Raw genomic sequence first — 15,558 nt, 5'->3', positions numbered from 1 at the left:
GCACATTAGAAGATACCTGTGGACGTCTTCACTGTAAACAGTTTATTCGCACTTGTCCTAGGGTGTGCTCTTGTTGACATGGCCCTAGTTTCGCAAGCTCTCTTGGTTGCTTTAAGCTCGCACAGTGTGCAATGCCTGTTACAAGTCTTAAGTGGTAGAAGCCATTCTATTAAAAATTAAGGAAACTAGTTTGGTAATTTTAGCTGGAATGCCTCCTTGATGTAGATAAAGCTGTCTCTTCTATATTTATTTTAGTTCATATCTCTTCTAGTTCATATCTGGTATATAGATACACTGACGCCAAAAGTGCTTGTCGCCGTGCCAAATCACATTTTTGCCTGTGCCAAGATTTGCGCCATAAGGTCAAATGGCTGTTCCCCCACTGGCATCTGAAAAAGCATGTGTAGAAAGGGAGATGTGTGAACACAACGTGATTGCTGGCTAATTGTTGAAGCCAGACAAATTCTGTCTTTGGGAGACTGGTCCATCAGCCTACCAGTCCATTGCCTTGTCCGATAAAGAATGGCAGTTCCCTGAGAAAAAATATAATTCAGTGTTCTTTCGCAGGCCCAAACGATACCATGTGACGCTGCCCATATCATGTTTTTCTTTTCTTTGCTTGCAGCGTAGTGTTACTGTGTTACATAGTGTGCAGCAAGTACTTTTTGTTATGTGTGGATAAACGCAGGCAGAGACTAATGACTGTGTAGTATTTGCAGCAGGCATGCCTGCCAGAAACCAAAGCACTGGTATGATGTACGACACTTTACAAGGAGCCTGCGGCTTGCAAAATGTTGGATGGCACTCTAGCATGGTGGTACAGTTGAACCCGGATATGTGAACCCACATATAATGAATTATTGTCTATAATGAACAGCAGTAAAATCCCCTTGAAAATTTTTGCTTAAAGTTTTTATTTGATATATCGAATTACCTATATATCAAACTTTTTTGGTGATCCCCTTAAAATTCTATAATAGTAGACGACGAATTTCTCAGACTCCAAAAATTCAAACTTGATGGATATTCCGGACTTCATATATGCATCATCAGGGTTCCCATAGAGCTATTGCATTCTTGCGACCGTTTTTTGGGGCGAATTTAGGCGCCATTGTTCGATTTTCCAGGACTAAATCGCTCGTTTCGAGCCATGCAACCTGATGTTAAAAGCCGCCATGTTGGATTTTCTGCTGGCTTGGCTAGGCTTGGCTTCCAGTGGCCTGCTCTATAGCCTCCAAGATTGGGAGGCGCACACTATCAATAGAGATGCATTCTCCTGTCTTGGACGCTATGCCCACTCTTGCTTGGCTGACAAAACGCTCCAAGGGACGGCACGTTTTTCTTTTTTCTTTCTTCTTTTGTGTCAGCACTATCGTCTTAATCACTATACGGGATCTGTTGTTTTTTTTTTCTTCTGAAGTTTCGGTTCCTATTTTGCACGTGGTGTGTCCACTGAGCAGATGTGTCTCGGAGATAACGTCGCATCTTTGTGTGTGTGTGTGTAGTTTCGCATTTGTGGCATCGGCGCCACCTCCTGTGCCTTCACGGGAGCCAAGTGGTGTGAAGAAACGTCGCTGCATTTCTTCGATCTCCAATGCGAACTCTGTTGGCGGAGATCAGCAACATGGTGACGCTCTTAACTGTATACGAAGACGATGTCACTCTTGGGCAAATCCAAGCAAATCAGTCGCCTCCAAGCATAGTATTAGGCATGGCATTCTTAGAGATCTTTTTACGCAGCTCTAGGCCTAATAAAAATTTTTTTTGGGGGCTTAACAAGTTTTTCAAACTGTTCGATTTTTCGCACTATTTTTGGGTTACCGCGAGGTCCGGAAAATTGGTCGGCTACTGTATCCGGGTTTGACAGTACTATTCACATGTAATGTTGCCGGACTTGTACTATGGTGATGATGTTAGTGGCATCACCATTGGCTATCCTGACATAAGCACTGAACAAGTAACTCAACCTGGTGTTCTGTGATTTATGAAATCCCAACCCTCCCATCGCATGTTAAAGCTTCTTGTTTCAAAATAAGAGGGGTGCTGAATTTCTTGAGTGAAATCCTCTTTGCTCCAGCTGGTTTCGTTCTGCGCCAACTTGCAAAGCATGTTAGCATTTTTTTCTTGTGTTACAGGCATCTGCGGCAGCATCTTCTGGCCTCCGAGAACTATGCGGTTGTGGTGGTGGATTGCCGGGGATCACGGCACCGGGGCATTGAGTTTGAGTCACATATCAAAGGCCGCATGGTTAGTTGCTTTGCTTGAGATTTTGCCATTTAGATAAGTGGCTAGGGTTTGGCAGTAAGAGGAACTATGAGACACTTGGCTGCAGTATTCTGCTGCTGAGCTTGAGGCCGTGCTCTGACAAGGAGTGAAATGCAAATCCCCCCTACTAAGGCGGTAACCCGTTATTTAAGAGGAACGAAGCAACATCTCTTGCACATTTTATTTTTCTCTTGTCATCATTAGTGCATTGGGTTGGACTCGGCACAGCAAGCGCAACGCCCATGTTACTCAGCTAGATGGGCACAATTGCATTGCACCCTTAATATCTTCTTTCATCCCTGTGAAAAACTTGCCTGCAGTGGCTTGCATCTTTAGTGACGGTTGTGTGTTTCTTGGCACATATGAGCCCACACGACACTTATAATCACTGGAATGTGAATGCAGTTAGACACGCTGCAGTGCTGATTTTATGTGAGTGAATGTGGATCTGCTTGATGCACAAAGGTGATCTTTTGGATGAGTGTTGTCAAAAAGGGCATCAGTGTGAGGAACAGCCTTTAAATGAGTACAGGTAAAATGGTGCGTGACAGAGCAGTTTAAGATACCATAAGTTACTGAATGTTGTACAGTATACATCACTTATAATGTAACCGCTTATAGTGCAGGACCGGATACAATATGGTCTTTTCAGACTCCCGTTAATTTTCCCATAGCACTCTATGTATATGCGTATTGCTTATAGCGCAGTTGCGGCATACAAAATACCGGTTACAGTGCGGCTGCCTGGAAGTTCAGCAGTCAATCTAGATGGCAAATGCTCCCCTCAAGCCGCAAATACCGTATTTACTCGAATATAACGTGCACTTTTTTTCCGATAAAACATTTCCAAAAATTGTGTGCACGTTAGAATCGTGTACGACCCTAAATCTGCGTTACCATATAGTCGTCGGCATTTCAAAATGGCCGCCTGAAACGCGCGTCGAGCCTAGCTACTCTCGAGCCTAGCTACCGTAACCTCCTCCATGTGCTACAGTACACGGGCTTAGGCAATAGCTTACTGTCTGTCTTCACGTTCTCTGTGTCTGCTCTATCAGCATGAAGTAACGAGTTCATCATGATGCCGCATTTAAAAGGAAAGCGATAATGTGTGCGGAGACGGACGGAAATCGGGCCGCATTACGGGCGTTCGGAGAATCTGAAACTTACGTTCGGGACTGGCGCAAACAGAAGGAGAGTATTTTCGCTAGCAAAGCAATGCGGAACAGTTTCAGTGGACCGAAGCAGGACGTAATCTGCGATGATCCACTTCGGCGATACGATCGCCTTGGCCCTATCTTGAAAGCAATCCGCGACGGCGAAAGTCCGCCGCACGCCGTGTTTTCGCCACTTATAGGTCGCATTGAAGTGAGAGGCATGATATCGCGAATGCGAATTCGCTCGCCGCGCTTTGTCACTCGAGTGTTTTGACAGTTCGTTTCGGTCGTCAGGGTTGCTTTTGCACTGCATCTGCATCTGTGCTGCAGCTGGTTGTTCCATGAGCAGGTGTTTTGCCGGGATGTCATAAGTTATCTCTCCTTCTTTACACCAGATAGTGATAGTGCTTAGCGTTGTGCGTTCTATGCCAGATAATGCAAATGTGAAGCATTCTTTGCTTCTTACCAGGTGCTTCGCGATCAGTCGGTAGTTAAGCGGGTTTCTGGCTGAGCTCAGTTGGAGCCTCTTCAATAAAAGAAGTTACATGTGTGATTGTGGCATTTGAACCATGGTCCCCCAGTGCAGCAGCCGGTGCTTTATCCATTAGGCCGCAGATGAATATGTTATGAGAGAATAACAGCCTAATCGCTCCGACGTCCATGCTGGTATGCAAGCACTGTGCTTGCATTTCAGCATGATCATGCCACTGGTTCCTTTGTGCAAACTAATGCTTTAAGAGACTTGGCATCTGTGTCATGTTGTGTAGCAAAAATTCACTTAAAAAAGTGAGAGCTTGCCAATTTCTCCCATTGTTTTCTCATGGCAGCTGGCGCTCTGAGGTGCAATTCGACATTGCACCTCCTGCGGGATCAACCTATGGTGTTTATTCTCCAGAGTACAAAAAATCAGTTATCATACTATCTGGTCATTGCCTTGCTGCTGTTGTCACATGCACGCTCGCATCTCATAGACAAGAGTCACCTCAGATATGCTTCTTGGATTATTTTCTGGTATGAAAGCTTTTACGCATTTAGCCATGTTTTGGTCAGATTATATGAGTGCCAATTTTCCTTTTTACAGTGCCTAAATTGCCTGTTATTTTATGTTGGGGTTTGTGTCCTATGCTGGCTTTTGTGACAGCATCACATTTCAAGAGGTATCAACCTTAGGCCTGAGCCCCCCCTTTGGGGCTTCTTCTCTATCATACCAACTGATGTGCCATTTGAGTTAGTGAAGGCACTTAATGACATCAGAGCACTGTAGTGAAGTCCAAGAGCATTGTAATAGCAGGAGCCCGGTATCTTTTTGTTGTATAGTAGACTTGCGTTAATTCGACTCCGCCTAATTCGATTTTTCGGTTATTTCAATCCTGACCTAAGGTACCATCAGGTTCCCATGCATTTCTGTCGGCTCAAACTTTGTTATTTCGATCCCTAAAAAAATTATCCGGCCTTCGCCGGATAATTCAAACTTTACCAGTCAGCATGCATGTGCCTGACCCCTATGGTGACCCCACTTGCGACCCCTTTAGTGGCAGCAGCTGTCTCAGCAGAGCTTAGGGGTACAGTGAATGCGAATGCGTTGAACACACGTCATTTCCCGCTGAAAATGCCTACTTTTGGCCTGCCCTAAAAACATTTTTAAAAATAACTGCAGCTCACATTGTCTGATTATAGTATTTACCTGATCCTAACGTGTGGCTTTTTTTTTTTTTTTTTCAAGAAAATTGGGCCGAAAATAACTTGCGTGTGGTGCAATCAGATAGGAAACCAAAACTGCCTTCGCAGCGTTCGTATGCTTTACAGCAGTTGTTCTCAGCCACGGATATGTCGGCAACCCCTTGTGGACCAGTGCATGATGTGATGGGGGACCCCTTGCAGTAAGCGGGGGGAAGTATAAATGAACACAACATGCAGCGTGAAACAGATGCCTTTTATTGCTACTTGGCAAAAAATTGTCAAACACGAAGTGCCACGTCAATTCTAGTCTGGACAGCTTGCCCAGACATGGCTCAGACGAACACGTAGTTGCACTTTGCGCCTAGGTCAGTTGGGTGAGTTTGGGAACGTGTGGAGAAGAGGGAAAGGTGGTGATCGAGACCAACCGAGACTAACATGCGACTTGGCGAATTATTCGAGGCAACATCAGTTATTTATTTAATCTATTGCTTGAATAGACGAATTAATGTTTAGAGAAATAATAAAACATACAAACCGAATGTCTGCATGCTCTTGTTTTATTTTGTGCCATAGCAAAAGAGACGTACAGTCAACCGCAAAAGTTTACGGATCACAGGATCTCAGAAAATGTCCAATTCCCGAGCAACCTGTAGCAGTGGCCAATAAAACTGTGTACGACAATGTCGTTAGCATATTGTAGTCGAGGTCCGAAATGCAAACACCAGGCTGTGTTGTGAGGCTGCGGAGATATTCAGCTTTTTCTCAGATTTCATGGTACATAATATTTTGTAGTTGACTGTACTTCCGTTTCGTCTGCTTGTTCCCACATTGTGCAGTCACGTGCGTAGAGAGTGAAACTCATTTTCTACCGTGTTCCAGCACCGCAATCATGCTCTCTCATCCTCTTGCACCTGCCTCAGTACTCATGATTGTGGCATTGACTTATACCTCTAATCAGGTGTTCACATGCAGAGTGTGCACAATCGTCCACTGTGATAAGTGAGACAAATGCAACAGCTCACGGGCGTGACCATACCAGAAGTGTGCCACTCAGCAACAACGCAAGAGAGAGAGAGAGAAAAACAAAACAAGGCGGTGCCCATGACATATTTGTCATGCGATCCTCCAGCTCTGGTATGGGAGAACGCAGGGAAGGAATTTCGCTTGCTTAGGCAAGACGGGGCAAGTGGAGGAAGTGTCGTGTGGGCCGTTGCACTCGCCTCCTGAATTCATGGTGTAGTGTTTAAGACTGTTCGGCACCTTTGATAGTATGCAGTAATGCGGAAGAAAGACAGAGTCGTTTGGGAGCATTTATAAAAATGAAAAGCACCTTGAAAAAATATAAAGATTTGATCAGCAGTGGCAGCAGCGAGGGGACGCCTTGTCCGTCACGGCCTCGGTGTCCGGCTCGTACGCCGCTCGCAACCCACATGCGGTGGTCGCACGTGAGGACCGCGTCTAGCACAGCAACATCAGTGCCAGACTGGAACGCTGCTCGGCACAGCTCAGGTGCGGTAGCTCAGGGACCGGCGGCTCTCGGGTCAGCCAGTGTCTCAAGCCCTGGCAACTGGAGCCCTGGTTCCTCGGACACCCTCGTTCACGCTCGGCTCCGCGGTCCACGGAGAAAGAATAACAGGAGGCGAAACTGGGCCGGCGCCAGCGTGAGCACTGGTCGTGATAATGTCACGCTGGGAGAGGAGGAGATGCGCTGGTGGGTGAACGTTGGCACAGCGCCCCTTGCGGCGACGGAAGGAACTACTTCCCTCACGATCGGAGCGGCGCGCACGTGGCCGCGGTAGCCGCGAGGGAAGTAGTTCCTTCCGTCGCCGCAAGGGGCGCTGCGCCAACGTTCGAGGTCTCTGATGGCGCCCGGCATCGTCTGCTACTGATCACTTGCGCTGGGTTGTCGGATACCGCCCAAAAAGTTTTGCTCCAGCGCGGTTTGCAATCCAGGGATAGAAGACCTGTAGACCGTGTTAGTATGCATATTTTTTCCGGATTATTATTTAGGATAACATGCTATTTATGTGGCAATAAGACCAAGGAACTTGAAAGACCAGACAATCTGCGATAGTAGCCAAGGTGGCGCACTGGCATCAAGCCACTGCGTGCGAGCAGACGACAAGAGCGCGCTCACTGCGTCACGGATCCGCTGCATCGCTTCGGCAAACCGTCATGTGACCATACGTTATGTGTCCGGCATTCTGTAGGGGGTGCTGTCACGACGCCCGCTGCCGCATAGTCCCGCGCTCCTGTGTGACATTATGACGACACGGGAAGGAGCCGAGTTGCGCCTCCTGTATTATTCTTTCTCCGTGCCGCGGTCCTCCGCACCTTGCCACGGACGTCTCGCCTGGCAAGACCTCGTTCACCCCAGGAGCCGGAACTGCTGCCCGCCTGGTTCGAAGACTGCGAGATCGCGCCTTGTGCCGCCGTGCTCGTGCACCCGTTCACTTCATTCTTCACGGAGCTAGGGTGGCCGCTCCGATCTTCTCGCAGCACTTGCATGTGACACATGGGTTCGCGGCACTTCAGATATTTCTTTTTCTGCTATTAATGAACTGATTTGAAAAATTCTTGCGGTAGAACATTCCTTAGAGGGCACGTAACAACTTCCAGCGATTTCTACATTGTTTAGGAGTTTTAATGTCATTTCTATGTTGTTTTTTGCTTTGGATACATATAATGTGGTCATGCGTTTTGATTCAGGGGCGCGTTAGACTCGGGCAAGTACTGTGAAGTGAATAGGCAGTGTGTTATGAGGTTTTTCTGTGTCTTGTTTAATTTGACCTGCCAGATAATTCTATCAATTTTGTTGGTCCTGTGAGGGTAGAATAATGGAAGTCGTCTGTATAAAGGTTTTCTCTCTGAACTATGTTTCTTCAAAAAGTATGTTTTATAAGAAGTGTGTTGGCCGTGTTTTTCCATATTTTTTAAACTTATTTATCTTTTCCTATGCACATTTATCAAGACAATGATTGTTTTTTGTTGTGTTATCATTGCATGGAGATTACTGAAGAGTGTGTGATCACACTGGTTTGGCTGCCAAGAGCTGCGCATCTGTATCATATATATTACACAAACATATGTACCAAACTTCTTAAGACAACGGGGTTGCAAAAAGATGGAGACTGAGAAACAGTGGGCAAAAAAGGAAAGCCTCTCTCCAAAGCTAATGTTTCAACAAGGGAACTTGCATTTGTCAGTACACCAAGTGCTTTCCTTTTCATTAGGAATAGCAAATGAACTTGTTGGGCTAGTTGGTAACACATGTTAGATAATTAAAAGCACTGTGTCTGGTGGACGTATGTAGTGTGTGTGTGTGGGTGTGTGCGTTGTTGCTAGTGGGCCTATTTGTGCTCTTTTAATCGTCAGGAATAGTTTAGTATAATGGTCACAGTTATCATTCCTGCTTCTGAAAGAAAAAAAAAAAAAGAGGATATGTCTTGCTTTGTACAGGGCACAGTTGAAATAGCGGACCACGTGGAGGTACTGCAGTGGCTGGCCCAGGAGAAGGACTACATTGACCTGTCCAGGGTAGCAATCCACGGCTGGTCCTATGGTGGGCACTTTTCTCACTTGTTGAACCCTGTCAATGTTTGGATACCATTGCTACACTAGTTATATCAGTGTTTAGCCAAGGCAATATTCTCAATCCTGCAACATCTCTTGTAAGAGGTGAGGGACATGCCTGGTATTAAGGGTACTCAGGGGTGGGACTCCTGCGCCAATTGCGCCATTTTAATACAAACGCAATTTCCTGTGCAAAACTGCGCCCAACATAGAAACTGCATAAGCTTTTGTATCGAATGAAGCGATTTTGCATCAAATATGGGACCCGAGTTTTTGCACGTGTAGATCTGTTGATGGACACAAAAAATGCATAGAACCCTAGCCATAGACAGCTTCGCTGTAAAGGAGTGCAGCCGTTCGCATTGCGCACATTGCACGACGGTGCCTCCCACACTGTTTCTGGCAATTTTCACGCTTATAACACTGGAATCGGTCGCGACTGTATTTGACATTTTTGCTGCTGGAATGTATATTTTGAGGCTCGTGCAAACAAAAATGTGCCTGGTTATGACCGATACTGTGTGGGATCCTGCATTTTGGATTTCATTATAGCAAGGTAAGGCTCTATTGAATGAAAACATGACCAACGAAACTTGTTTGTTATATTGAAGTTTGATGGCATATTCGTAGTACAATTTCTGGTGTAGCATGATTCACATGAAAGGCTGGGAAATATGTAACTGAAACGTAAAAAAAACAGCTTGGCAATCAAGCAGAATGACGGAGACTTAATTAACAGTAACTGAACAAGGCAAGCAAAGCTTAGCCAAGAGTCATTGCAAGGGGTCTCATGTTTGTGCCCCTGTTATTCGAGTAAAACAATTCACTTGAATGACAGCAGCATGCTCACAGTGCCATGCTATAAAGCACTGTGCAAGTTACTCGAACCGATGGCTGTGCAGGTGGCTACCTGTCCTTGATGGGGCTGGCGCAGCGGCCAGACATCTTCAAGGTAGCTGTGGCTGGGGCGCCGGTCACCTCATGGGGGCTCTACGACACGGGCTACACGGAGCGCTACATGGGTGCCCCCCAGGACAACCCACAGGGTTACAGGAGGGGCTCGGTGCTCTCCTACATCTCGCAGTTGCCCAGTGAGCAGAACCGGCTGCTCATCGTGCACGGTCTGATGGACGAGAATGTGCACTTCACACACACCAGCCAGCTGGTGGCTGCGCTTGTCAAGGCCGGAAAGCCCTACCAGCTTCAGGTACTCCGGGTGCAAGGCGCAGTGGCCAGAGCTCCTTTATGTGCGCTGTCACATTCTCTTGCTGATTCCTGGCTACAGTGGCCACATTGTGATGGAATGCAGAAATACTCAGTGGCTGCACATTGAGGAATTCCACATGATGGCGTTCGGACATCGGAAGGAAGCAAAATTAGCAAGTCTCAGCTAGTCTTTAGTGCTGTATTTGAAAACAGTGTGACGTAATACGATAAGTAAATGGGCTGTGAGTGATGTGCACTGGACACCACAAGGTGCAGGTGAGGTGATCACTATAACAGGCCTGGCGTCCTCGGGTTGCTGCCAGAGCACTCAAATCCTGCTCACGAGCCCAGTCCCCAAAAAAGGTCGTCTCCAGTTGATGGCAGCATCACATTTTTTGCGCCATGCTTGCTGACAGCTGTAGCCAGTGAGAACTCTTCTGTGTTGCCGATTTGTCCCAACACGTGGTCGTCCTTTTGCCATAGTCTGTTTAAGAAGGGCTACATGGTCACCTGGTTTTTGTAGATGAAGTTTCTCGGCCACCTTTGTGACTAATCAGAGCTGCTGTCACAGGGAGAACCCATGCACAATGCCGATGAAGAAATTACACCACGCTGTCTTCGCATCCAGTACCAACAGCATAGCAACCACAGAATAAAAATTGAAAGTCAGCAATTGCCCTAAAATGATGCAGGGGTGCCATGCACTTTCATGCATTATGTCACATTGCTTTAAACTAGGGGTGTGCAAATATTCGAAAAGTTCGAATATTATTGAATATTGTGTTTTTAATATTCGTATTCGATTCGAAAAATAGGTATTAGAAAATGGTTAGAATATTCGGATCCAGCCGGATATTCCAATCAAATCGAATGTATTGCTGGCTGTGCGAGAGCAAACATGGTCCTTAGCATTTGTTTCTATCTAATCTAAGAATATTGGGGCGATTTTGTGCTGAATTTTGTGATTATTTCTTGCTGCTAGCGAAATTGCGCCTGTAATTCACACTTACCCACTAGACGTCTAAACTGTGCAGGAAAGCCATTCTCTCACTAGCAAGGGGCACTTCTTTTCCTTTTTTTGCAGCGCTACTTTCAATTCTGAGCTTATTGCTCGACAGCAAGTGCGATGAGTGATGACTGGCACAGAGTCAAATGCCTCCGAGTTCACGGGCATTTGATGCGGTATAATAAGGCGGAGGCTGGCGAGCACAGCTAGGGAAAATGACTAAACTCTCCAAGTAAACATGAGTCAAATACACAATGTTTTAGTATCGCGGCTTACTAGTCTAGTTTTTTTTTTTACATTGACATACACTAGTAATTGCAATGTTCCAACATAACAAATTAACCCAACTTGATAATAAATGTATGTGCATATCATCATTCGATATTCGAAGCTAAGTATTCGTATTCGATTCGTATTCAAAAATTTTGATATTCGCACACTCCTACTTTAAACCCTTTCAATGTCGTGTTTTTTCGGAAGTAAGGCACCCCCAATGTCGGGTTTTTTCTTTGACATTATAAAATGAACATAATGATTTATTTTTGGTTTTGCAGAAGGGAAAAAATTACACAGATAATGGCACATGTTCTCTTCGTATAGTCCTCACATTCCTAACTGATGAAGGGAATAAAAGCTCACAGCATAAAATAAATAAAAGCCACAACCGACTCAAAAACACCATCGTTCAGAGTACTTTTTCATGGTGTCAGGGTCAGAATCCGACGTGGTTGAAGTTGCCTCTTCCTTGGGTGACAAGGTCTCATCTTCCGAGTTCAAGCTTAGCTCTTATTCAAATTCAGACGAGCCGCAGCTCCAATCAATAGTTGAAGGTCCTGCGCGAGCAGCCATCTCAAAGTGGTCACATGGCTAGGCTAAAGGAAGGAGTGCTTTTGTTTATTTGAACCCAACCAGACAAAGCAAAGAGAGCAACAGATGAAAGAGATACGACAGAGGGCAGAGCCATCCTGGAGAAAGCACACTTACGAAAGGAGTACCCTCATCACTGGAAAACATGTGTGCTATAGTGAAGATAGCGGAAGATGGGGAAAAAAACAAAAACAATTTTCAATATGCAACAGATAATAGAAACACGCAAGAGTGGTGGCCTTGCGCTATGGTGCCAATATTTGAACATAGAATGAGCGTCGTCTCGGTGTGTAAAGTCCGGGAGCCACCCCTCCTATCTGCAAATGCGTGTGCTTTGCATGACACAACCATGCCCACGCAGGGGAGCGTTCCACAGACACTAACAAAAACCCAGGCTGAGCAAACCAAGAGACAGGAGCAAATATGCTTCTAGATATATACAACTAATGGTGGAACCACGTCGGAACTTGCCAGCTTTATGTTACTCTGCCCATACGAGTTGAGATACTGGAGAACATACAGGTATGTCTGTGACATAGCGAGACAAAAACATGCTAACATACCAGTATGCCAGTGACACTGATGGAGTTGAAATGCAGCACTTTAGTGCTGCATATAGAAGCGAGACTTGATAATTTTGCAATCTGAGACAGTAATAAAGCATGTTTGCACAGAGTTGCAAAGTTTGCGTCTTTGTAACAGGAACACCTTCTCCGCATTTTTTTCTCCCAGGGTTGCCATACAACAATTTAAATTGTGCCCAAGAATGCTATATAAGATGAAAGGACTCTTTCCCACTAATTAAAAAAAAAGAAGAAAGGAAGGAAGAACTTTTGGTTTTTACGGCAATTCCATTCATGCCTTTCAGTTCTACCCTCTGAGCTTGGTCACTGGCATTGCTAAACTTGCATTGACTGGGTTACAGGTATACCCAGCTGAACGACACAGCTTGCGGCACTTGGACACGAGTGAGCACTATGAGACCACGCTACTGAGCTTCCTGCAGGACAACCTCTGACTCTGCTACAAGATGACATGGTTCCAGATCGATGTTTCGAAAGTGGTGCGAAGACCAGGATGCCTGAGCCGGCGCCGTCGCTTTACCGTGCCGTGGTGGTTCCTTGCCCTACTCTTCTGGTTGGGGCTGGCAATGGAAGGTGCTCATTCATGGCTGCCATATAGCACTGCTGCCTATTGGCTCTGCAACAGTCCTCCAGGCTACCAGGCAGTACAGACGGTACCCACCGGCCTGGTGAAAGTGAGCTGCAGGCGAGAGGCTAAACATCAGATTGAGATCATGCAGGCTGCCGTTGTTGCTACTGCGGCCCAAAACGATGTCTTCTGCTACATGGTGTCGGTGACTTTCGCTTGTGCTTAGCCCAGCAACACGAGTAGCAGCCTTGCTGCTGTTTAGGGCCAACACAGGCGCTGTGGTAATGCAGCTTAGGCTGGCCACTGTGGCTCAATTGCATGAGTTACAAGAGGCCAGTGCTTTAGCACCAGTCAATCACCTGCCATGCCATTGAAGCTGCAGTGTCATGAGGGAAGCAGCTTTGGTCGGCCCACCAAGTGTTTCATATGCCAATCAGCATTCATTGCTAGATGCAGTCACTAACGGTGTGCATTCTTGTCAGCAAGTGAACTCTTCTGTGTGGTTCCCCACCTGTGCCTGGTGATTGGAGTGACCTGCTAGGTGTGACTTTTACCATAATGATAGTGTGTATAAGTGATCAAACATCCTCACACGGGAAGGCCTGCCCCTGAAGACAGGTTTTTGCAGTCGATAAGGCAGGAGGGAGGGGGTAATGGGAAGGGGGGCATGAATGTGCACAATTGTCATTGTTCTGTGTGTCCCGACTGTGTTGCTGGACTTACGGCAGCCTTTTATTTTATTTGACCAGGTAGGTGGGTGTCCTATGCATTCATTGCAGTGTGTGGAAACAGAGTAGGTTGAAAAAAAGGCATGAAATGTGTTGCAGAGTGTGCAAGTGTGGACCTTCATGTGACACATTGATATCTCGATGAATGAAACAACAGCTCTTCTCTTTGGTCGTATTACCGCTATAGGAATGCAGAAATAATTGTGCCATGGGCTCTGCTAGTGCTGGGTCACAGCAGCGACATTAATGTAATGCAAAGGCTTGCTCTAATATGTTAGTGCAGAAGTGACCAAGATGCGAGTACAGCTATGGCAGGAGGGTAACAATTCATTTGCCACGGTGAATTAGTTTGCAGTGGGATCATGAATGTAATTATTATAAAATATTTATAAATAGGGGATGTATTGGTACCTTCTTGAAAGTTGAACTAGAAGGATTTGTTGTGGCAAAAGATGCGGAAACCTGAACGTTATGTCATCCCAGTAAACTGCTGTTATTGATAAGTCTAAAATTTTTATAGTGAATAAGGGGGGGGGGGGGGAATAAGACGGAAGAAAAAGACAGTGACTGTCCGAAGGGAGAAATGGTCAAGTTCTGCTTCATGTGCCAGAAATTATTAGAACTCATGTTGTCATTACTTTTTGCTGCTGGCTTTTGCCTGCTGATTACTTGAGTGTGAGAAATTGCTTCCTTGCTCATATTTTACCGACTCAACAAATCAAGTGCTGTGTTCTATGAAATGAAAAAAAAAAAAAATTTGCTTTTGAAACTTCACTTCCCACTTGAACTGCACATCCTCCCCCCATATTTTTAAACATTTCAAAGGGTTGAGGCTAATGAACTTCCTTTGTAGAGGTGGCCCCATTGGTGGATGAATTTTTGGCCCCCAGTTTTTAGAAGAATGTGCGATTTGAAAATCAGACATTTCACATTAACACAATGACAGATGCTCCCAGAGCATTAACTGATTTTTTTTTTTTTTCTGAGGAACCCTATAAGCTTTCAGATGCCCCATTGTCATTGCTCCCTAGACATGCATGCTTAAAGGGCATAACAAATGTCTGCACAGAATCAAATAGATACAATGTGTTAAAGATGCAAAAAGAAATACGAATGAAAAGAGCACACAAGCTTAATGTGGGAGGTAGGAGGGATTAGTGCTTACTAATATTGTATTGCAGTGCTAAAGGAATGTTTGTGTAGGTTGTTGTGTGCATTGATTCGAGTACTCTTCTAACCCAAGAAAGCCATTTGTTGAATCCTAGAGTTGTCAGGAATCTGCTTTGCGAACACATGCTGTCTTGAACACTCTTTAGTGCCATGTGACATAGGGAAAGCTCTTAGTGGTACTGCTGGTGGGATCATTCTGCCCACTGCAGTGCGTTCACTGATGACTTATGGCATCACTTCAGTTTGAGTAGCAACACGGCCACTCTAGAGAGTTGCACATGTGCAACAGCTTTAATATACAGCATTCTTCTGCTTGACTGGCTCCAAAACTGCGAGTGGAACTCTACTTTGAGCCTGGTTTAGTAAATTGTGTTATAAAGGATACAAGGAAACACGAAAATTGAATAAAGTGATGAACAAGGGGACACATAGACTTGTGACACTGGGTTTCATGTTTCAAGTTCCTGTTGTGTAGGAGTTGGCTGTGCTTGAAATGGAGGTGCCAACTGTCCTTTTGGTGCATGCATTTGTGCATCGTGAGCAAGAAAAAATTCACCGACGATTACGATGCTCCCTAATGCAAAATTTGAGCGCAGCTTTATACGTGTTTTCATTTCGCAATATATTGGCTAGCATGGTCAATCTTATTGTGCAGCATGTTGCAAACAGAGCAAAGTGTGGCACGACTGCCTTGCTAATCAGGGGATTACGAGAGGCAGTGCATGGGTGACACATGGGCGTGATTCAAAGCAGTCGC

At 45.5% G+C, this 15,558-nt stretch overlaps 1 protein-coding gene across 2 annotated transcripts in view; it reads left to right on the top strand.

The window, feature by feature from the left end:
- The window catches only part of LOC119456493 (dipeptidyl peptidase 9), a 97,286-nt gene extending 82,060 nt beyond the window's left edge, over window positions 1–15,226 (top strand). For both annotated transcript variants that reach the window (XM_037718310.2, XM_049669903.1), the window contains exons 15-18: window positions 2,136–2,247; window positions 8,559–8,661; window positions 9,575–9,879; window positions 12,677–15,226. In XM_037718310.2, coding sequence (XP_037574238.1) covers window positions 2,136–2,247; window positions 8,559–8,661; window positions 9,575–9,879; window positions 12,677–12,769 — 613 coding nt within the window. In that variant the 3' untranslated portion in view covers window positions 12,770–15,226. The remainder of the gene's footprint in view (window positions 1–2,135; window positions 2,248–8,558; window positions 8,662–9,574; window positions 9,880–12,676) is intronic.
- The last annotated feature ends 332 nt before the right edge of the window (window positions 15,227–15,558 follow it).

Source organism: Dermacentor silvarum, chromosome 6, assembly GCF_013339745.2.
Source record: "Dermacentor silvarum isolate Dsil-2018 chromosome 6, BIME_Dsil_1.4, whole genome shotgun sequence".
NCBI classification, from domain to species: Eukaryota; Metazoa; Arthropoda; class Arachnida; order Ixodida; family Ixodidae; genus Dermacentor; species Dermacentor silvarum.
Note: the sequence above shows the minus strand (reverse complement) of the source record. Positions and strands in the feature narration are given on the sequence as shown.